The sequence below is a fragment of the Mauremys mutica genome, chromosome 5 (assembly GCF_020497125.1).
Source record: "Mauremys mutica isolate MM-2020 ecotype Southern chromosome 5, ASM2049712v1, whole genome shotgun sequence".
In the NCBI taxonomy this organism is placed as follows: Eukaryota; Metazoa; Chordata; order Testudines; family Geoemydidae; genus Mauremys; species Mauremys mutica.
The window spans coordinates 35,824,995-35,849,589 of NC_059076.1; the positions used below are offsets into that span (position 1 = coordinate 35,824,995).

Below are 24,595 nucleotides of genomic sequence, written 5' to 3' on the forward strand. Positions count from 1 at the left end.
GGATACATCATCTTCAAAATCAGTCTTTTGCAAGAATGTCATCTGCAGGATTAATCCAAATTTTGTAATGTTTTTGCCTAAAAAGTACATTATCTAAAAAGGAATATGTCCACAAATAAAACTGACTAGAGTGCTTCTTGGATCAATGATTGCTATGGTCCTCAAGAAAAAAACAAATAAAAAGCAACCACAAAAAATTCCTCCCCTTAGAAAATCCATCCTGAAATATTTTGTTTTTCAGAGATATTTTACACGTTCTCTTTTTCATTTCAGAATTCCCTGTACACTGTCATAAAAGTTTTTCAGTTTCTTGGGATGGAATCTATTGGTTTCCAGCAGGAAGAGAAAAACTACAGAACTCAGAAGCTGTGACTGTACAAAAGCAACATATTTGTTTGTGAATGTGGTGGATTAAGTATAGATATAAGGATGTTTGAAAACAAAATGCCCGGTTTCATATGGATTGGGTGTAAAATAAAAAGCTATGTTGTGGCATAGACATTTCAGAACTATACTGGTTTGAATACAAGACGATTAATGATAGAAAGCTGTCCCTTTACTACACAAACAACACTCCCCCCCCTTTCTATAGTGTGTTACTTAAACTTTCTTTCAGTGAAATTGATCTTTGCAAGGCAGAGATCAGATGCTCAAATTTTTCTTTATTATTTATTATGCCAGAAAGACTTCCTAGTTTTTATTTAGAGGGGAACTGTTACTACAACAGTTTTCATGAAAATTAACCCAAATTGCTGCTTTCATTATCTGTTTTTATTTTTAAACGTTTCTCCTTAAAATGTTTGCAACACAAACATTTGACCTTTTGCTAGTACTGATGAGCCAAACAAGGAATCAATGAGAAACAAAAGCAATATTGACTGGCCTATTTTAAGTGTCCAAACTGAGTGAAATACAAAACCAGCACAAATTCCATTATGAAAACAAAGAATATTTTTAAATGTCAGGTTTTATTAGTAATGTTAGAACATGCTATTTAAGCTTTGCAATGTCCTTCTAAATCGTTCTGTTCCAGTCTTAATTTTTTTGTTGATCTGTTCAGAATGACTAGAAGTGACTGAGCAGGAGCATGTCTTAAAGTGGCCCATCCAAACTACACCATTACCACTCCACTCTCACCTGCCGCATAAACTGGGATTCCACAGCCTGGTCACTCCAGCTGACCCAGATCTGGCTGAAGCTGCCAGCATCCCTAGCAGTAGAGGCTTGGCCCAGTTTTCGTGGTTCCTGTCCTTAGATAGGTTTCAGACCTGCAAAACTCCTAAATTTTGTAGAAGCAGGGCTGAAGAGTGGATCTCCACTCCTGTAAAACTTAGGAGGGCTGCAATAGACAAGTAGCACACTTATAACCACGGGAAACACAGATTTTTGGTTAATCATGGTTCACCTGCACATGAAACATACCACTTAGGTGTAACCTATTAAATCAAACAGTAACCAAATAAAAATTGAAAGCCTTCAATAAAAATTGAATATCTAGAAGAGGGAAGATGCAATTAAAAAGTTTTAATCATGAAGACAATGGCAAAAGGCAGGCAAATCTTCCTTCGCAGGCAAACAGAGGAAGTAAAAATAATTAATATTCCAAACTGTAGCAAAGATTACACATACAAAACCACCTTTTCAAGATTCTGCTTTTAATTTTTGTAATACTCCTGCACACATTACACTATCAAAACTTCTGTTAATTGTTTGTAATGTTACCTACAAAAAACCGTTATAATTTGATATTATTTCCCCCCATTAAATTAAAATTACAGACACGCAATGAATGTCTTAATGAAAAGCCTTTGTGTGTAGCCTCAAGGAGAACTAAACCAAGAATTTCACTCCACTAACTTCTAAAGATCTGATCCTGCAAACACACACTGCCTGGCCGCTAAAGGGACTATGCAGTATATCCAACAGCAAATGTTTGCAGGATTGGGCCCTAAGGAATTTTATTATTTATTCTGTGTAAGGTGGGCCATCTTAGCTGAATTATTAGCACTTTGTTAACTACAGGACAGCTACATCTGCTGGAAAACATGAATACATAATAAGAGGAAACAACAACATAGTATAAAATAAATCAGCATCTTTTATCCATTGTACATCAAAAGTTTCTTCTGTTTAGAGTGAGAGTGAGCGTGAGAGAAGGCATTTGGAGGCAAGTGCTTTGAACTAACTCTTTTAAACTGAACTGATTTCAAATTGACAGGCTTCCTTTATGTGTAGTTTGGGCAGAGAATACGTAAATGTATGTACAAAGGGAAACATTCTTTCCTTGGCCACAGGAGATGGACAGGATGGATGAATGCCACTTGAACTAGTAATATCTGTCAAAAAGAAAGCAACTTTTTTGAGGACAGTCATTACCTCTTGCACTTTTCATCTGAGAACCCCAAAATGTTTGACAAAAGTAAGTTTAATATCACTGTCCCCTTGCATGAGGTCAGACAGCAGGCTAATAGAAGAGCAAGGGATAAACCAATTTGCCAGACTCCCAGTTCAGTGCCATTCCCCTCTGTCTATGTTGATGCCCATGCTGTTTAAATTCTAGCAGCTATAAGACCATTTCAGCCAGAAGTTTTCAAACCTTTTTACAGTAAGCTGAGCAGGGACATGAATTTATGGCCTTCAACTCCAGAGCAGCTGTTGTTAAAAGGAACTATGTTCAGCTATGTGCAAAGAAGTACATTCTTGCTGAACTAGCAATCCCTTGCTGTTCAAGCCAATTGAGATTGCTGGAATGATCCACTCACTTATCTTGTGAGTCTGAAATAAGATGCCACAACAAAGCTGTGTGTTAAACTGTAATGGAGAAACACTCTGGAATAGAAACTAACCCCAACAGCCAAGGCGTGCTTCTGAGAGGAGGGTCCGGAACTAAAAGACTAAGCTGTAAAAACATCAATTCATGCTCAATCAAGGTTATGTCAGGAAAGCTCCTGGAGAGAAGGAAATGGAAAGAAAAGCCTTCTGTAATAGGAAATTTATGCCAAGAAAACTGTACCAAATATCCTCACAAAGTCTACAGGCTCAATAATTTTTTCAAGATCATCAGTATGTTTTATGCAATCCACCCCTCAGCCCCCCAATTCTGCTCATCTAATTGGGATATATATGCAAAAAAACACCAGAGAGTCACTTACGACATGGATCCAGTTTTCTTTAACACAAAGACCAAAAATTTCCAATTAGCTAGCTAGCTGAACAAGAACTTTTGTTTGCAAATGTACTTTTCCCACTTGTTTTTATTTAAATGGAAACAAACAGGTTATTATAGAAACATCAGTTTTAACTCCACAATTAAGGCTGTATGTAGACATCCAATATAAGTCCTATTTTCAACCTCCCTCTAAACTTTTGACTGCACCAACTGATTAACTTGCAAATTGATATACTATAAAATGGGGTAGAAGAAAAATATTTTTACAGATTGAGAGTTTATCATTAAAAAAATTAAATGTTAGGTTATCCAGAATGACCTCTGTTTCAAAATTATTCTTGGGCTTGTATGATTTATCAGCCCTCATGCTCTCAGCATAGAAAAACATTACCTAACTCCAAATTTCACAAATATTTTATACAATGAACCATAGATGATTTTCTTTAGAAACTGTAAGCAACAAACATTATTAACTATGTCTTAGACTGAATAAAAATGTTTTGCACTGAAATATATCAACTATATCTACTTCAGGTCTCTGCCTCTCCTATCTGATTAATCTGCGTCTTGATCCTGACCTGTTTTGGTGGTTATTTTATTTACGATTTTTAATATATTTAAAATATTAACACTGGAATTTTGTAAGTGTGGTATTTACCCAAGCCACTGTCTTTCACACAGGAAAACAATCAAAATGGTTTACAAAACCTGTAGTAAAACACTGAGAAAACCAAAAGATTTGAAAATAGCCTCGAACTACTGATCCTGCACGGATTGCTGAAGCAGTAATATTTAGAAAAAAACAAGGAACTTGGTTTATTTTTGTGCTGCTTAGTTATTGCATTTTATAGCTTAAAAGAAGTTAAAGTATTTGTCAGAGGTGTAGAGAGCATTCAGATAGGTGCCTCTTGTTATAAGTCTAAATAAATATGCTTTTAACAGTTTAGGAATATTTGAATGATTATTCTGACAATCTATTTAGAAGTATCTGGATCAGTTGCTTCCTTTCAAGCAAAATAATACTTTATTACCTCCAATAAGTGCTTAATATATTTAAAATATTAAGTTTTGTATGTCAATTCTGTCACTATTTTGCATCATGCTGACAGGAAACATGGAGGCTACATTTTAAAGGGGAAACACCTGCTTGAAACATGCTGTATACCTACTGTGAATTTAGCAATTGAAAATCCAATTCCATATTTTAGTTGATCACATATACAAAAAAATATTTGGAAACTGACTATGAATATGGACAGATCACACCAAGAACATCAATTCCAGAAGAGGCAAAGTTGCTTTTGTAGTGAGCCAGCCACTCCCAGTCCCTATTCAAGCCCAAATTAATGGTGTTAAATTTGCAAATGAATTTTAGTTCTTTGCAGTTTCTCTTTAGAGTGTTTCTGAAGTTTTTTTGTTCAAGTATGGATACTTTTAGATCTGTTATAGAATGTCCAGGAAGATTGAAGTGTTGTGTAACATCAGGAATGGTAAAATACAAAAGCCAGTAGGAGAACACTTCAATCTTCCTGGACATTCTATAACAGATCTAAAAGTATCCATACTTTTTCTTGGTGTGATCTGATAATTATGCCTCTTTTTCCAGATCAATTGTGCATTTCCAGATCACAGTGAACATAGGATAGCGTCCAAAAAGCTCTGACTAAAATTGGGGGGGAGGGCTGTCAGGGGGACCAGTTTGGTTGCCTGCTTGCTTTATTTGGGATCTTTAGACTGAGATCAAAGTCTTATTAAAAACATCATATTCTACCTAATTTTAAAAAATATTTACATGTATTTGGAGTGCATTTCACCCTGAGCAGCCCAATGGTTCTACTGTCATTTTTTATATTTAATGATGCTCAAAATTTATTCAGGCACCCTGCAATTTTATTTAGGATTCTTTGGCAAATAATAAAAAAACCTCTATAAAACTATGAGAGAATATTTCCCGCTTCCTTTCCCTGCATGGCCACGGGTGGTGTAAAAATCCAAACAGCCAGTTTAACACTTACTTCTTTTATCAGGAAACTCATAATTTGACATCTGTGTTTAGTTCTGTATATGTATAGTAATTTCCCCTGCATACATACAAAGGTGTACTGTATACATATTTGCATAAAATTGAAGAGATGCTTAATAGTGAAATAAATATTGTAAGAAGTATATATGAGAGGCATTTGAAAAACTTCATAATCTTAACAGCAAAAATGTTCAGATAAAACCTTTATTTTTATTTTGTATCTTGACAACTCTTTTGGTTAAAATAATTTCTACACAATCTACAAGCTAGAGCATTCTTGGTAACAGAAAGTATTTAACAATTCTATGGTGTTTAAAAACTGCAGAATACTATCTGCCAATAGCACTTACAACAAATTTCTAACATCCATCTCAAAAGTGATCAGATAACATTTACCCTCATCTGATTGCAAAGTACTAAGCAGCAAACAAAAGACAAATATTTAAGATAGAGTAAATGTTTGTCTTTACCTCCTATTTAAAGGAGAAAATCAGGGGGTGGGGGGCAAACTCCCATGTTAGTGCAAAACTGTTCTTCACTAAAAAAACTCAGGGGCAAGTGCATTAGTAAAACCATGATTCAGTATATTAGACTGGGACACAGATGAACGTCTCTCTGAGAGATGGAGAAAGAATGTTTTTCTGTACGCATATTTCTTCTAAAAGTCAATCCCCAATACAGATCCTTATCCTGTCCCTTTACCCCCAGACAAATAGTAGATGAGTAACTTCTTTTTTTAAAAACTATGATAATGTTACTGGAGAAAGCAACACACGCATTCTGGTTTCCTCTGAAGAAACCAGCTGTCATCTTTATGGCACTTGAATTCTTAGCATGATTTAAGTCAGGAGATGTTACTTGTCCTCATTCAGAGACACTGCAAGAAGTGCCCAGACAACCTTTGGGAAGCACACAATCAGATTAATGGAGATTTACACAATCTACTAATTAATGTTTATTCCAGCTAATCACTGTGACTAGTTTGTTATATTCTATGTGGATAGGAAATCAAATATAGAGCTGTCTGGCCGGCTTTCGCAGTCAAAAGGGTCGATCTCCCTCTTGTGGAGTTTGATCATGGGTTTGGAATATGATATCCATGGTCATCTGGATCCCAGAAACACACTATCTATCATTCCGAACATAACCATTATTGGCTGCTTTTAGCAAGTAGTGTGGCTGTACTACCATTACCACTGTGCCTTGCTTAGAGTGGGGAAAGTCAATGATTGCTACACACAGAAGCCTAACCTAATGCTATAGTTATGCCAATTTTGCCCAGCTTCAGCCCCTTTCCTCTTCTTTTCAGGAAGCAATGACTATTCACAGGTTCAGATGCCCTTTACACCAATGACATCCAAGATAATTTCCAGCCTGGGTTCTGGCCTTGCTCTGGAGTGATGACTGCCCATCAGGATGATGGAAGATATACAAGACTCTATATATCTTGCCTCTTCAAACCTGCAAATTCAGTAGTGGCCCTGATGGAATACTGGCAAATGGATAGGCCATAACGACCTTTTCCATATCCCTGAGAAAATTGAAGTCCTGAGCACCCATGTCCACCTACAACATAAGAGGCTCCCCTCTTACGTCATGTCCTTATTTTAAGGTTTCAGCCATGCTCTTTCAATTGAAAGCCCCATGGGCCAGACATGGTACAAAGTTTTGATGTCTCTCCCATCACTTCCCCCATTACACAATTTGTACAGGACACATCTTTATTGATTCTGTGACTACTTCATAACACAAGCTGTTATGTGATTGCTACCACATCTCAGGTCAGCAAGCAATTATGCTTTGCTGTCATGAGCCCTAGGGTATAGAACTTTCTTTCTTTTGTCACTGATCTTAATAAATTTCTCCCCACTTTTAAAAAGCATCTTAAAATATGTTTCTACAAGTCTCTTTGGTGCGACCAATATGTGGAGTCAGTCACATATTACCATCCATCCAAAAGTGTTCCTCTTCTATATCCCTCTCTCTTATTTATTTGAATTTTAAGGTGGTGGTTTTAATTAGATTATTGTATTTTAAAATGTTATGCTGCACAGTATTCAGCGTGCCTCGTTTGGGAGGATACTTTAAAAATAAAATTTGTATTATTGCCATTTTAGAAAGTTTTCCATCCAAGTATTCAACACGAAAGGGAGAATAAGGATCCTCAACTACATGATTGGGAAAATATGATCTACCACCATGATGCTGGAAAAACAGAAAGTGAACTCATTCAGAAGCAACATCTTTGCTAATTTTATGGAAGTGAGAATGAATAAAAGAAATTGCATGCATAACCAATCCAGTGCTGATGACACAATCAGATAGATAATTCTGCAGCTCTGACCAAATAGATAACAACAGCTGGATTGAACTGTATTTGTATAATCCTTTCATTGAGAAAGCATCTACTTGGTATAATGCTTTGCAGAAACTGAGTGACACATGAAAACAATTTAAACTGCTAGGTATGGAAAAGTTTACCATTTTAGAACATGCTGGCTGAAATTCAGTTTTTATGGAGGTGTAATGTATTAATAAATAAGTGTTCACTAATAATGTGTTACGTGATAAGTCAGTTTGTTGCTGTTTTCCCTCCTCAATATTTCCCAAGTCAGCCTATTTTGTTATTTAACACTGCTTTTTAGTCTTAGTGCAAACCATGTCTTGTCAGGGAAGATATGTAAGCAAGTGTAAGCCACTATGGTAGGGCCCCGCAGCTTTTATCCTTCTTTCCTACGTCTTTGGAATTGCAGAATTGAATGGGGCTAACAATTTAGAAGAGCTTGTGTATACCTAAGATATCCAACTACTTCCAAAGACTGAAAATAACAGCCCATACACAGCCTCATTTAAGATGCTTAAGACAGGTTTTGAAAAACTGCTGTACAAGAAACTGACTAGCCATATTTGGAGGCTAAACATTGCCGGGGTGTGTGTGCGTGTGTGTTTATTATTGGCATAAAATATAATGTTGGAAAGTGGTTCTATTAGTGAGGCCTGCGGGTAATGCCCTGGTGAGAACCTCAGTCCTGCCCCACTACTATTTACAGACGGCAATAAGGGGAAGAATGTTAGGATCTATACACGTTGGGGGCTGTGTCTAGACTCTGCTTGGTGCTCCATCTTTTATATTGGCCTCTGATTGGATAGTTTCCGACAAATTTAAAATTCCCTTCTTCCCAGACCCTCTTGCTGGAAGAGGGATATATTTAAATTTCTCCCCCCATACTTAAGAACTTCCTGGTTACTGCTGGGATGAGATGAGGCGACTGTAGTCATAGATCCATAGAATTTAAACCCAGAAGAGACTATTAAATTGTCTTCTCGGACATACTATATATCACAGGATACTACTTCACGCAGTTACCCCAGCATTGAATCCAATAACTTATGTTTGGCTAAAGCATAACTTCTAGAAAAGCATCCAATCTTGATCTGAAGACATCAAGAGATGGAAAATCCACCACCTCCTTTAGTAGTTTGTTCAAGTGGTTAACCACCCTCCCTGCTAAAAATGTGTGCCTTATTTCTAAATTTAAAAATATACAGCTTTAGTTTCCAGCCACTGGTTCTAGTTATGCTTTTCTCTGCTACCTTAAAGAACCACTTTAGTACTTGGTATTTTCTCCCCAGCAAGGCATTTCCGCACTGTAATCAGTCACCTCTCAAATGTTTTCAGATAATCTCTCACTGTGAGGAATTTTCTCCAGCCATTGAAGTATTTCAGCATCAGTCTAACCAATGCTAGCTCAGTGGTTTGAGCATTGGCCTGCTAAACTCAGGGTTAAGAGTTTAATCCTTGAGGGGGCCATTTAGGGATCTGGGGCAAAAATGTGTCTGGGGATTGGTCCTGCTTTGAGCAGGGGGTTGGACTAGATGACCTCCTGAGGTCCCTTCCAACCCTGATATTCTATGATTTTAATGCTGTACATCTACTCTTCCTCACTACTTCCTTGTTTACATGTCTAAAGATCATACTAGCTCTTTTCACCACAGCAAAGTATTGGGAGCTCACATTCAGTTTCTTGTCCACCGTGACCCCTACATCCTGTTCAAAGTTACTGCTTTCCAGGATACCAATCTTTCTCTGTCTTTGTCTCTGCTGACTTCCAGTTCTCTGCTTTAAACATCCTTCCTCTCTGGACCAAGTTAATGGTTAACCTGTTCCTTCCTGAATTTTGCCTTGTAACCTCTCCCATTTCTCATTAACTGCTATCACACACAACCTCCTGTTGCTATTATTCCTTTTAGTGAAGATTAAAGCAAAATAAGAGCTTGCTACACTGCTGTAGTGCTTAGTGAAGATGTCACCTACACTGAAGGGACAGCTTCTCCCATTAGCATATGTACTCCACCTCCTTAAGGGCTTGCTACACTGCTGTAGTGCTTAGTGAAGATGTTACCTACACTGAAGGGACAGCTTCTCCCATTAGCATATGTATTCCACCTCCTTAAGGGCTGGCCTATACTGGGGGGAGGTGGGGGGAAATCTAAGATACGCAACTTCAGCTACGCTATTCGCGTAGCTGAAGTCAAAGTATCTTAGTTCGACTTACCTGGCCGTCCTCATGGAGGTGAGTTGACTGCCGCGGCTCCCCCGTCGACACTGCTTACTCCTTCTGCTGAGGTGAAGTACAGGCATCGATTCACAGATCAATTTATCGCGTCTAGACTAGACACGATAAATCGATCCCCAATAGATCGATTCTATACTACCCGCTGGATCGGTGGGTAGTATAGACATACCCTAAGAAGCGGTAGCTATGTCGACAAGAGAAGCCCTCCCATCGACATAGCACTGTCTACACTGGGAGCTCAGTCGATATAACTGTGTCACTCCGAGGTGTGGATTTTCCATACCCCTGAGCAACGTAGCTATACCAACGTAAGTCTATAGGATTTCAGTCCTCTGCTTTCTTTCCCGATGAAATATGAAAGCTACACTTCTCCTTTGCCATTTTCTTGCTTTTAATATACTTTAAAAACTTTTTTTCTTGTTCTATTTTACATCTTTTGCTTACAATACCTCATTTTATGTCTTACTCCCATTTCATGCTTCAATCCAGTAATTACAAAATGAACAATTTTCACTAACATATCTTGCTATTTTGGAGCTGGTAACCTTCCTCCTACTCAAAAGTTAGTTTGAGTTTTAAAAAATCCTGTGGTAATCCTGGACATAAAAGACACTCTGCTGTTTAAAGTTCAACAAGTATTTTATTTGAAGCATTACAACCTAAATCATCTCCACATGGCTCGGGCAGAAACATGACACTTTAGTCCATCACCTGCTTTTTGCATTTGAATTCCAGATCAAGGCTGCAACTAGCTCATTATCAACAGCAGACTAACATATAATGCAGTGCTAATCCCTGGCAATAAAGATTTGTAGGTAATGTAAAATACAGAAAAGACCACTTTAAAGATTGTCTGGACACTGCTGGCAAAGCAAAATGGAAAGTAGTAACAGTTTTGGTAAACTGAAAAGTCCATAAAATAGAAAAACATGCACAGGTATATTGGAAGAAAATCCAATAAAGACATTCTTTTGAAACAAATGAGATGACAAACATAAAATGTATCAATATCCCACTGGCCAGAGACTGCAATATATAATTAAACCATAAACAATAAATCAGAACATATAAAGACCACTACTAGCCTGAGACATTCGAAGCAGTACCATGGCAAGAAATCCAGAATCCCTTACTATCCACAGATGATGGGAATGGGAAGGGTAATGGGATTTCCACCTGAGGGTCCATCCTTTATAATACTCTTTGTCTAGTAGGTCTCTGATAAACCTAAACTCCATCTTCCTCCCTGCCTCCCCACAACTGCTGTGTCTTTTCTCTATTCCCAGAGCCTCCTGGCTACTGAAATAGGTACAGGTCTTCATGCTTCTCTTCCTGCAGGCACTCCCCACTGCTGTGAAAAGATGGGATTCCGATACTATAGCCCTCCCCCTCTACTCATGGCTGCTGTGATGGGTGAACAAGTCTCCCTTCCTTATCCCCATAACTCAGCATCTGGCTCTGCTGCTCAGAGCTTCCTCAAAGTGCAGCAGCCCAACATGTAACTGACAAGATTGTTGATGTTTTCATTAGACTAACAGCAAAGAAACTGGTGACTCTCTCATTAATTTCACTCCATTACTGACTGGCAGAGGAGCAGAAGCCCTAGATCTGTCTGCAGATTAGGGAGAAAACAATGCATCAGCAAATATAATGAACAGAAACTTCATTTTTAGAAGTTTAAATTATGTAGAAATTTATTGATTAGGCCTCCTTGTATTCTTGGGAAAACACCACACATACTACTGGTGAACAGATACTTTGAGCTATGACTACAATGTATAACATAAGATTATGGTCTCACATTTCAGCTCTAATTGCATTGTCCTGTCTTATTCGTGTTGCTGATGCTTATTCATGTTTCTCATTTCTTTTCATGTTCTGGGGATACTGGGTGGTTGAGTCAGAAGCATTCAGCAGGAAAACATTCTTACACCCTGTCATCTCTCCTTCCAAGCTTGGTTGATGTACTGTAGCCCAACAACTTCAACTTCTGCTCCCAATTTCCTGCAAGACCTTCGTTGCTGGACATTCTCATCTCTTCAATACAATCTATAAATAGTAGTAACCTTGTGCTCAAACCAAGTAAGAACTGTTGCCATTTTCTTTAAGGTACATCATTTCAACGTACATATATTTATTAAATAGTGAAGACAGAAGAGCATTATAAGCCATATAATTTCTAGAACCAAAACAACTTTTTTTAGCATACCAAAACCAGATTGTCTGTGTTGCAGGTGTGGTGTTTAAACCTAATCCCTTGCAAATTATCCATTGAGCAGTAATCAAGGCTCTATGTCCAGTGTTGCACATCAGACTTGAATTATGTAGCAGAAACCCAGGTTCATGAAGAACCGACCTTCCTAGCACTCTCACTCTTCCTCCTCCATCTCAGTTCAATCTGTTATAATCAGTACAGTATCCCTAGTTTATTTACTTTTGGTTAATTTTATGTCTTAACACTCCCCCCCGCCAATTACATGTCTTGGAAGGATAGTGCTGAAGAACACACAGCATTTTTTAGCCAAGAAAATTTCTCTCATATATTACAGAACAATGGCAAAACTAAATCCAGACAATAAAAGAGTACAAGGTTAAGAGACTTGCGATTTTCAACTCTGGTCCTAAGCTACATTTTGTGGATTTTATACCTTGCTAATGCATGAAGAGGCCCTATATTTGACAAAAAGCTATGGAAACAACCATTAATGTAGATATGCTTTTTTAAAAAATATCTGAAGGCCACATATTTTCGTTATAATTAGGCTTAGCTGAATTTATTTTGTATTATCTGTTGAAATTAACCAATCAATATAAATTTTAATAGCATGAAATTATGGGGGGGGGGGTCAAGACAATTATTTAATGATGGAAGACACTGAAGTTCAAAAAGTTAAAACTTTATAAACAGTTAAAACACAAACTGTCAACATCAGGTCAAAATATACATAAAATAGATTGCTGTAAATCAACAAAGGGAATCATTGGAGTATGCTCCAATTAAATATTTTCTGAAAATTGTAACTAGAGTTACATATGCAGAGACTGTTTATGAGTTGCATTTAATAATTTATTTACTCAGCAAGACACATCAAAGAAAAAAGGATAAAAGCCAGGATTGACAGATTAGATGAGCCTGCATACTTACAGAGAGAGGAACACATCTCTAAAAAAATTACAGAATGCTTCAATAAATTACAATTCTTATTATCCAAAAATTGCAAACAGCAGGGTTTCACTGATTTTATGAAGAAAATGAAAGACCCTCTTGCACCACTAGTTGCTCAAACTCTTTAGGATGTCAACATCAGTAAAATTACCAGTTTTGAGAATCAGCATAAAGTGTGCTATTTTCATGGTAAGATGTCTTCAAAAATATTAAATAAATAAAACAAGGATATCAAACATTAAGGACATGACCAGAAAAATGCTAGGAATGCACTGTGGCCTACTTTATGTCACATCAACCACTTCGGATATTAAAATCTTCTTTACAGCAAAAGTTGGCACAGGCATACCACTAACTAACTAGGATGCCACAAAAGCTTCTAATATACTGGGGCCCCCTTCACTCAAGTTCACATGGAATTTTAGGATAGCATGAATTGATGTGTCACATTTAGCAAGAGCCTGGAAAACTTCAGGAGGGGGTTGGTTTTTTCTCTTTATAACGTTAGGCAATTAACTTAGGGCAGGTCTACACTTAAAAAGCTGCACCAGTGCAGCTGCGCCATTCTAGTGCTTTAGTGAAGATGCTATGTTTCCTGTCAGCGCAGTTAATCCATCTGCACGAGATGCGGTATCTATGGGCTTGGCTACACTTACAAATTTGCAGCGCTGCAGCAGGGTGTGAAAACACACCCTCTCCAGCGCTGCAAATTGCGGCGCTGCAAAGCGCCAGTGTGGTCAAAGCCCCAGCGCTGGGAGCGCGGCTCCCAGCGCTGTACGTTATTCCCCACAGGGAGGTGGAGTACAGACAGTGCTGGGAGAGCTTTCTCCCAGCGCTGGTGCTTTGACTACACTTAGCGCTTCAAAGCGCTGCCGCGGCAGCGCTTTGAAGTGTAAGTGTAGCCAAAGCCTATGTCAACAGGAGAAGCTCTACACCGGTGTTAGGTTGGTATAACTACATCACTCAGGGGCATAGATTTATAACTACATTGCTCAGGGGTGTGAAATCGATATAAGCTTGTAGCTGTAGTGGCTCCAACCTCTGTCAGGTAAAATACATAGCAGTTACATCAACTAACTAAATAGACTTAAGAAGTTATACAGATATTTGGAAGAAAAACTATTACAGAGAACATTGCTAACTTGCAAAAATGGACAGACACTGATGCATTGTTTGGTCCTTTTCCATCCTACAGATTTCTCATCTAATGAAAGGTGTCAAATCATAGACTATCACCGTTCAATCAGAGGTTAAAATTATAGTTATAATCATGTCAGATCACCTCAATTAAGGCTCCTATTTTTCCAAGTTTAATTGTTTTCTTGTACATTTTATGCCCAAATTTATTTCCAACTCAAGTTTTATGATCTGTAACAATTAATCTTGAAATAAAGAATATAAGCAACTACAGAAAAGTCAGAAAAGACTCTGATAGTTCCAGTGGCTTCTCTTGCTATTTTCATATATGCCAGACATCTTTATTTTCCTTCTTGAGAAAGCAAAATATTTCATTTCTAATCTGTCCCTCTAAACTTATCTCCTGGTCTCAGCATTAGGAGTGAAAACTTGTGTTCCCATTTTATCCCGAATATTTTTTTAAATTGTTTTTACAGAAGGTACTAATAAATGTATAATAGGGAATAAGCCAAAAAGGTCTTTTCCATGTCTATGAAACCTAGCTAGTATGTCGTTTCCTAGCATAGGAACATTTATCCTTTATCGCCACATATCAATGTCTGATGTGCAAGACAGTTCAAGATCCATGGGGCCCTATTATTCTCTCAAAAGAAACAAAGTAATTCCCAATGAAGTAAAGGTAGTAAGACAAAAAGGAAACAACTGTGCCTCTGTTGATTTGCTCTAAGATTTTCATTACTAATTTTCTGAATTACATCTGTTAAAATTAAACATGCAGCTCCACTCACTGTTTCAGAACTGGAGCAATTTATGCTACTAGCCCCTTCACTGGAGTTATACAATATTCCACCTAATATTTTGCTAACAAATTCATAAGTGTATTTTTATATCACTTACATTTCAATTTAAAACACTCCCCCTCCAAGTTTTTAAAGGAAATCTTGTCATTACCAACAACCAATGAAGCATATGAATCTTCAAGTCCTGTATTTCTATATGGAATTAAAGTAATGGAAAGTACTGATACCCTTGGTGGGGATGGATAGAATAGCTACTGTAGATATGAAAAATAACCATGTATTGAATTAAGATGAGACAGGTCTCTGGAGACACTAGATATAATAGCTGAAGAAGAAAGATTAGCCACATCATGCTTTACTAACTAATGGCTGCCTGATTATACATAAATTGCATCACCTATGAACCTAGGGTCTTGTCTACATTACCTGCAACTTCAGGTACGTGAATAGCGTAGCTGAAGGCAACGTACTTAGATCTACTTACCGCAGCGAAGACACCGCGGTAAATCGACAGCTGATGCTCTCCTGTCGACTCTGCTTGCACTTCTTGTTCTGGTGGAGTCTATGGAGAGCGCTCAGTGGTCAATTTATTGCGTCTAGTATAGATCGACCCCCGCTGGATCAATCGTTGCCTGCCATTCCAGCAGGTAGTGTAAACAAGCCCTTTGATTCTTAATGGAGGCTCTGGTAATTCTTTCTTCATAATTTCCAACCTCCGCAAAGCATAATGACAAATCTGTGGACTGAACTGTGCCAATAAGACAAGATTAGAAGTGAGAGTAAAGAGAAATAAAACAGAAAACCTGATTACTGCCATGACCAGGGTCATATTTACAACTTGCAAGACAGTGAAATGAAATTCTTCCAAGGTCATGTTAGAGGGAGAGGGAAAGGTGATCTTGGCACATCACAGCAAGGCAGTTGTCATTCTCTACTGAGTATTATAAAGCAGGTAGTTTGCCTATATCAGACACTTAGTAACTTCTGTAATTGGAACATTGTTTATAAAACTTTCCCATGGTTCATAAAGCTCTCCAAACATAAGCAGCATGGTATAATTGTCAATTAAGGATAATATAATTGTATACTTATGCCGTGTCTTACATCCAATATATATTAAACCACTGAAATGCAACTATCCTTTCAGTTAAGGATAGCAGCCAGCAGGTGGAGAACATCAAGAGTGCATAACAAAGGTAAGATGGTATTTCTGATTAAAGTTTTATTAAAAGCATTCATGACATCTGACCATTCATGAAGGGCAAAAAGACCATTCATGAAGGGCAGAAAGAAATTGCTTTTTATGCTTTCCACTGAAAGAGCCACAAACAGTAAACTGCATGGGATGTGGAATGAATCTGAAGGGCCAAAAGCCAGGAATGTGTATGTAAGATCTTAACTACAGTTTCTTTTCAGAGTCCACAGCTTGGTCTGGGGCAATAAGGTTAGCTAACAAAGAGCAATATATGGCTAAAAGAAAGTGGGGGTAGACAGACAACCTTGCATGTTTCAAGCTGATGAGCGAAGTCAGCATGACTCCAGATGGTGAGCTGTAATTGGGTGTCCTTACTGCGAGTTATAGACACATGAAGCACTGAGAAGGGCCTCGAAGTTAACTCCCTGGTGCAGGAAGGAGATTGTGGTACAATATCCCTCAGATGCCAGAGAGAGTTCAGGGAGAGGCTTAACATGATTGACATGAGTTATAGACACCCTCCCCTCACAACGGATGTATGCCAATCCTAGATCACAGAAAAGTAAGGGTAAAACAACTGTTATTTTAAAATATTAATTACTGCTTCTTTGCTTTTAATCTACAGCAGTGGTTCCCAAACTTGTTCCACCACTTGTGCAAGGAAATCCCCTGGCAGGCCGGGCCAGTTTGTTTACCTGCCGCGTCCGCAGGTTCGGACGATAGCGGCTCTCACTGGCTGCGGTTCGCTACTCCAGACTAATGGGGACTGCAGAAAGCGGCGTAGTCCCATATCACTTACGTAATCCACAATATACTCTAAGATTTAAAATGTGTGTATGTATTCATATTTTAAATCTTTTCAAATGTCTCTACTGAGGGTGGCGTGAAGGAGCTGTTATGCTACTTCATTCATATTTATACTATATTAAGCAAAAGAGTGCAAGTGTATAAAATCATAGTTGTAGTCAGAAAAGTTCGTACACAAAATGATGCCTTTGCAGTCAGCAGATCTGTTCTATGTCTGCATTCTAAATGACATTCAAGGCCCCATGTATTTTGTGGCTATAGAATATACTCATCCATCCTTTACCACAGAATTGTCTTCCAGAATTTAAGCTTTCATTTACAAAATAATGCCTCTAACACAAAAAGAGCCTTAAAACTATAACCCAAGTGTTAATCAAAACAGTACCGACTTCCTGAGCCTGCAGACAGTCTGAAACAGTAACTCGGAGGGGCATTAACTGTCATTTGATAGATTGTTAGCCCTGAAACGTGAAGTTTAATAACAGAAACGTGAGCGTTTAACTATTTCACTACTCATCGTTTAACCTTAAACATACACCTAAGGTGTTTAGCTATACAGTTCTCACACGTGGTCCCACACAGCCCCAGCTGCTTAAAGCGTCAAAGTCCACAGCTTCCCCAGATAACTCCTATTATGCGGCTGGGCACTGCTGGTACAAAGACACGCTGCTGATCACTGAATAGCGTGAAACAAACACCACAGCGACACGGGGGCTGCCCGAACGGCGACCGACTTGCGCACTCCACCCGAAAGGGAAGCTGCTGCGGAGCCTGCCCGGCAGCACCCAGGTCCCTGCAGGAGGAGGCAGGACGGACGTGGCGCCGCCTGCCCGGCGAGCACCAGGCTCTGCCAGCAACAATGCCCGCGTGAGCACGCGCCTGCTGCCGTTAGGGCCCGTTAGCTCGGACGGGCCAGCGCAGCGGGGAGGGCGCCGGAGCCCAGGCCCTCTGGCGCAGCGTCGGCTGAGCGGACTGAGCGCTCCTAACCGACAGCGCAGCAGGCCGCGGGGAAGCGCAGCCACCGAGAAAGCGGCCTGCAGAGCCCGGATCACCGGGGCAGGCCAGAGCCCGCCACAACGCGCCGCGCCGGGCCGGGCTCGGTAACTACCGGCCCCACGATGCCCACAGTGCAGTCACCTCCGAGGGCAGAGCCGGCCGCTACCCTGGCGAAACTGCTCGGGGGGGGGGGTCCCCTGTGATTGCGGGGAGGGGGATGTGCGCGGTCCAGGGCGGGGCTGAGCCCGGCTCGCGGCTCCGCGCGCGCACACACGGGGAGGGATGGGGGAGAAGGAACAATGGCGGCCCCGTCGCGTTCTGCCCCGCGCATCAGCACAAGAGAACACGGCCCGACCCGAGAAAAACTCACATGAACCGGGAGAAGCCGGAGCCGAGGTCGCCGCCTCCGCCGCGGCGCCCGGATTAGGCGCGAGAGAAAGGACCCCTCAGGGCTGCCCTCAAGAACGCCTGCCATTGACCTGGATTGTGCAACCTTAGCTCCCCTCGTGAGCCATTTACAATAGCTACCTACCCTCCGCAAAGCGCCCGCGTCTGTACCCTGAATTCACACGGGGAGAACCTCGCTTTACAAATAATTACAGTCGCTAGGCATCAGCGGTGTCACCCTCTTTCCCGGCAACAGAAACCAGGGTCCTTTCCTAGCGCCGGCGCTTAGTGCTGAGGTAAGAGACGCGAGGGGGCCGCCCGTTCTGCGGCACCTGTTCGCGCGCAGGGGATGGGCGCTCGGGAGGCGGCGGCGGCCCCGTAAAGGGTCGGGGAGTTTCGGAGACGCGCAGCAATGTTTGGAGTAGCGGCGCGAGGGCCCTTGTAGGTGGCTCGTGCCTCCCGCCCAGCAGCTGCAGCAGGTACCCGCCCTTGTGCCCTGTCTTGCCCAGCTCCGCTGTGGGCTCGCTGCTCTCCCACCGGGCTCCGCTGCTCCCCGCGCGCCGTACTCCCGGGGGAGGAGGGTCCTTGCAGCCACTACCCTGCTGGGCCCCGCGCGCCCTACTCCCGGTGGTGTCTTTGCAGCCAGACTCGTGCGCCCTGTGCACAATATTCTACTGCCCCTTCACCTAAGCTGTCCACCTTCTGGTCCCTTTTTTCCATTTCTCCAATTAAAATGAATAAAATTATGTTCGTTGGTGAAAGAAAAGATGCATCTAGCCCATCCTCTTCCTGAGAGCCAGTGCAGGATTCTTCCTTGCAAAATATTGCTGTTTCAGTGCTTTTCAGACTGATGCCTTTAGAGCACTTCTGTATGCCCCCCAAACTGCAAATCGTATTAGTCTTTCAAGAAGTGATTCTTCTTGCTAATTGCTTCAAGGACTGAGAACTCCACCTGCTAGATAGAGGTGAGGGGAAAACCATCTGGTGAGTGTGGAAGCCAGTGCATTAATTTTTGCAAAACTAACAAAAAGAAGTTTCAAGTCATTATTCTTATGAAGATATATTCACTTCATGGTAAGTTTAAGCTTGTAGTGAGCTGCTTTCCTGAGTCTGCAGATAGAGAGCTACAGAGACTCTATTGCTCTTGATAGCTTTGCCAAGTAGGTGCAGAGTAAATTTACATGACTTCCTTTCACTTTCTCTTCTGCTTTTCAAAACCCTAGGAAGCATAGTGAAACTGATAAAAGTCAAGTCAGTGTGGTTGCATGGTAATCTGTGAGCAAGGGCTGAGATGGAGTCCCCAAAATGACAGCTGGAGTAGAGAGGAGAGTTTGGGGAGTAATAGAGTAGTGGATTCCTAACTGCTGAAAGGATGAAGGCAGAGAGCTTCTTCCTTCCAGCAGTCTATAATGATGGGGAGAGGCATAAAATTTATCACCCAACAGTTACCTAAACAAAGATAGAGCCCCCTGATCAGGGTCTTGGGAAAACAATATTTCCATCGCCCATTTTCTTGGGGTGAGACTACCTTCTCACGATGTGTTGCCTTTGGCTCTTCTGCTGGGCCTACTCTCAAATATCTTATCTGCTGCAGGCTAGTAGGTAATGGATAAGTCTATCAGGTCCTCGCCCAGTCTGAGACTTGCAAGCTTTCCAGCAGCACTTCAAGAATTCTAATTAAAATAAATCTTCGTGTCTGGGAAGCTGCTTCATGTCTTTTATTCCCTGAGTATTTGTGGATGATGCCTAAATTGAAGGGGTAGCAAATATAAAGGAGGACAGAACTTTTAAAGTGCAGAGTAACCTGGAGATAGTAAAGCATGCCTTGCTGCAATGAGAATGCCAGTATTGAGCCATGAACCCAGGAGAGAAAAAACAAATATTGTGCGTTCAGAGTTGAGGGAAGTGATCAAGCAGCTGCAGTCAACGTATTAAAATTAGCTTATTTTTATGTTGTTTTCTTAATAGTGTCCAAATATTACTTTTCTTTTAACAAAATGCCATAGTTGTAACTAAGGGATTGGAACCATAAGTGTCCACAAGAAGATCTTGATGGTCTGAAATATGAAAATGTTTGATTTAAAAACAAAACAAAAAACCTCAATCTTCTAGTAGTTTGTTTTAGTTTTAACCTTTATAGAAAAAGGGGCTTTAACTAATTCTATTAGAAGGCTATCTTTCTTACTTCCATGCCTGGATTTTTTTGTTAGAAAGAGTGAGGCTAACACGTACATACAGCAAACATACAACAATTTCCGATTAATCTTTTCCCACTTTCGCGTCCTCCTTCCAATAAGAGAGACTGGGGAGTGATGGTGTCTGCATAGTTTCTTGCTTTCACTGTTTTACAAGTTGCATTGTTCTATAATAAAAATAATGAGCACCCTGGGACGTGAAGGGACAGGAGACATGAACATGTTTAGCTCTTCTATATGATATAAATAAGCCTCTTCCTCAATTCAGTCTGAGCTGAGACCTAGTTTTTGGATTGTCCTCAAGGACTCACCAAATACACAGTCTTTTTTACATAATTTTTTCTTTAATGAACAAACCACATCTGAGATTTGTCAACAATTATTTTTGCGAAATCTAATGCACAAAAATTGCAATTGGGGGAAAAAACAGAATTGGAAGTAAAATCGAGAGGAATTCTTGAAAATTACAGGCAGGGATCTTACTTATTGTAGAGTGAATATAACTGAAATGTGAAATAAACAAAGTACGACTACAGTATTTAAGTGGAGGACTTATAAGGTTTATATCCGCTAATCTTAATAAATGATACAATAAATCCATTACTGTCATTATACAATACGTTTGACAGATCCAGTATATTTCTGTAAAACTGATTCCACTTATTTTCTTTTTTCTTAAATCTACCTAAATATTAAAATATGTAGGTGGCTACATTTGGTTCCTCAACTAGTTTGGATAGCTGTTTTGTACTTGTAGAAGGATTGCTTCTCATTTCAAAGATCATCTGTATAGCCAAGGGACTTTTGAAAAGAGGAAGTAAGCATATTTAAGCATACTTAAATGCCATCACATTTTCATTCTCAAGAAAAGTCTTCACAGTAGGAAGTTATTGGTCAGAATCTCACACTTAGTTTCAGAAATCTGAATGTAATTTGGTAAAAGCAGTTTAGTGAAGCAGTATTGTTTCCATTAAAGTTTACACTGTGTAATTCCATGTAAGTATATCTAACTAGTTTACAAAGAGGTGGAAAAATGTCAAGGTAGTATTTTAAGTGTTCGTATGATACATTTGACCACCAGAGCCCAATTCACTGCCTTTTATGTCCAAAGAGGTTCTTCTGTATCTCTTGTACTTTTAGTACGTTATTGAAACTGAGTTTTGTCCAGCCTGTTAACTATTTCTGCATATTTTTATTATGAATGCCAATTTTAAATGAGTGGTTCCCAAACTGAGGGCTGTGGAGTGCGTGCTCATGGTCATTGATAGCTGATTGATCACATGGTCTGGTTTTCCTTTTTTGCTTCCAGCTGCTACATTTTAATAAAGACAGTTAAAAATGCTTTTTTTCCCCTTAATCTTGCTTTTTCTAAATTAGCAATTGCTGTAGTTGCAGTGGGAATGTTAAGGGTTTGGGAATGGAACAGAGGATGGTTCATGAAACAATTTCTATTAAGATATGGATTTGATTAAAATAATCAACTACATTAGACACATTAGTTGATTACTCCTATTTTTTTAATTATTAGGCAGGATTGTTTTAGTCGGTTTTAATTCTGGAAAACTGCATGATTTAAATAAGAAACAAAGTACGGTACCTATATTTGCAAAATTTAGTGTTTCCTTTTCCTATAATTAGAGGTGGACATTCTAGTTCTAATACCTATTACGTTTGCTGAGGAAGACTTATTCATCCATGGTTTGTGCACTGGGAAAACTTTCCAGCGTAGGGCTTGAGTCTGCAAACATTTATTGCCAGCTGTAATAATCACTAAATGGGACTACCCATGGTAGTGTGCGCTCTACCTGGTAATAAGTATTTGCAGGGCTTGGCATTAAAAGAAAAAGGTACAGTGAGACTCAGTAGTAGTGTTCACTTCACATATGAACTTATTAAAAATATTAAGGCTGACCTGAAATGATCAGTTTGGTTCACTGACTGTGGTTAATCCTTCTGTTTCTTTAATAAATCATTTTAGTTGTAAATATGAAACATGTTTTGATAAGCGAAATTTATGTATCCAAAACATTTAAAGTGGTTTTGTTTAATAAATATAAATATTATTTGCGGCCTTGTGTGTTTAATTAAATTCCAGTTACCATCCTAATGTGGCTTGACACAAATCATGAGCAAAGAGTTTAACAGAAAATCATGAATGAATTATTATTTATTTAACATACTAAAATGTACAATTAATAAGCATCTGAAAATATTAAGGTATAGAGTTGCTTATAAATATACGTCTCTTTAGAGTCGCCTCCTAAGTAGAAAAAAGATGTACCTTTCTTTAGAAAATCACTGAAGTACACCTCTACCCTGATATAACGCTGTCCTCGGGAGCTAAAATATCTTACCGCGTTATAGGTGAAACTGTGTATATCGAACTTGCTTTGATCCACCAGAGTGCGCATCCCTCTCCCCCCCCCCCCCGAATGTTGCTTTACCGCGTTATACCTGAATTCATGTTATATTGGGTCGCATTAATCGGGGTAGAGGTGTACAAATTGAAATACTGATCAAAATAATTTATTTAAATTGAGACGTTCCACTTGGTGATTTAAATTGCCTTGATTTAAAATCAGTTCACCCTGAATGCCAAGTTAAAATTCCATATTACTCATTTTATTCCTTACTCTATCTTCCTTTCTGTCCTTCCACTCACCTCTGTAGTCTGTTTCTCACATGCCATGTGCACACACAAGCACATGCTGTCTCTTTCCCACGCACTGGCAACAGGAACAATCATGTCTAATGATGGCCTACGCTTCCAGGCTTCACAGCCCAAAACTGATTGGGCAAATGGGTTAAGCAAAGTCATACATTCAGCTGCATCAGATTCTGATAGTTGGTCCTTCGCTTCAAGACATTAGCATGCCAGCTGAAGAGGCATCATGTGCCACTTTGGGGAGTATGCGTAACCTAACCTGTCATACATGTATTTATTGAGGGGTGAGGGGAGAGAAGGGTACTTTTGTTTTTGTTTTATTCTTGGATTGCATAGCTGTTACATATTTTTCAAAAAAAGTGCTAGTGAAATTTTGACTCTAAATTAATTGAAATGCCATGTAATGCTTGGCCCAGACTAGGGAACTTGCTTCCCCCAAGAGATAAGAATGATGATGGAACTCATCTCTTCCGGAATTAAAAGCAAAAATCGTTTTTTTGAATCAGTGTTTCCAGTAACTTTTTCACATACAAACACCTCACTTCCACTCTTACACATGAACATAAACAGCAAACAAAACCTACCAACTAATCAAGCTGTTTCTCCTACTTGTCTGGGAAAGAAGTAGGAGGAGAAGAGAAATTATTATTTTCTATTTTTGAATACCTTACTTATGAGATGTTGATATACTCCAGTAATGAAGGGTTATATGAGGTACTAAAGATACCTCCACAAATGGTGTTGAATTTTGAGCAACTTAACGTGTGGTCTGCTAGTATGTGATGTGGTTTTAGGAATATATTTTTCTTTCATTCCATTTAAAATCCATCTTTAACCATCAAGATAATGCAGACTCTATTTTATTTTAAGACTGCGTAGCTTCTTTTGTTGATTGCTTTATTTAACTTGATATTAACACAGTCTTCACTATAAATCTAAAGTTCATTTTTATCCCTGAACATTGCTTAACACTGTCTAGCTGCTCCATTACTTTTGTAATGCAACAGGGCTGCATAATTGTGATACTGATGCACAAGTGTATATATTTTTTTGTTTTACTAAGGATTATGCTTCAGTGGCTTTATTACATTTAATCTATTCTATCTAATATTTTGGCAATATTAATCATTTGTTAATCAGCAAACCCTTTTTGCCATACTTAGAAATTCACCTAAAATCTTTCATTTTCTTTTCAGGAGTGTGCATTGCTTGGAAGGATTAAAGGGGAAAAAATGTTTCCCTTGAAGGATGCTGTGATGGGTGCCTCCACTTTCTTTGCTTCAGCTCTGCCACATGATGTCTGTGGAAGCAATGGTCTTCCTCTGACGCCAAACTCCATCAAAATTTTGGGCCGTTTTCAAATCCTTAAGACAATCACCCATCCCAGACTTTGTCAGTATGTGGACATTTCTAGAGGAAAGCATGGTGAGTAGCTTCTTTCCTAGGGAAATTGCATTTTTATGCAAGAAGGTATTTTA

General features: G+C 39.4%; 2 protein-coding genes across 6 annotated transcripts in view; one reads left to right on the plus strand and one right to left on the minus strand.

The window, feature by feature from the left end:
- Window positions 1–18,522, minus strand: part of AIMP1 (aminoacyl tRNA synthetase complex interacting multifunctional protein 1) — a 66,989-nt gene extending 48,467 nt beyond the window's left edge. The window contains exon 1 of one of the 3 annotated variants that reach the window (XM_045018240.1): window positions 18,403–18,522. Coding sequence is in view for 1 of the 3 variants with exons in the window: in XM_045018238.1 (XP_044874173.1) it covers window positions 18,241–18,242 (2 nt within the window). In the remaining 2 variants the exon portion in view is untranslated. Of the gene's footprint in view, window positions 1–18,240; window positions 18,326–18,402 lie in introns of those variants that run through there. The other 2 variants (XM_045018238.1, XM_045018239.1) reach the window with 2 other exon arrangements.
- TBCK (TBC1 domain containing kinase) overlaps window positions 18,410–24,595 on the plus strand; it is a 167,873-nt gene continuing 161,687 nt past the window's right edge. Inside the window, exons 1-2 of one of the 3 annotated variants that reach the window (XM_045018236.1) lie at window positions 18,410–18,553; window positions 24,314–24,542. In XM_045018236.1, coding sequence (XP_044874171.1) covers window positions 24,350–24,542 — 193 coding nt within the window. In that variant the 5' untranslated portion in view covers window positions 18,410–18,553; window positions 24,314–24,349. Of the gene's footprint in view, window positions 18,554–18,582; window positions 18,737–24,313; window positions 24,543–24,595 lie in introns of those variants that run through there. The other 2 variants (XM_045018237.1, XM_045018235.1) reach the window with 2 other exon arrangements.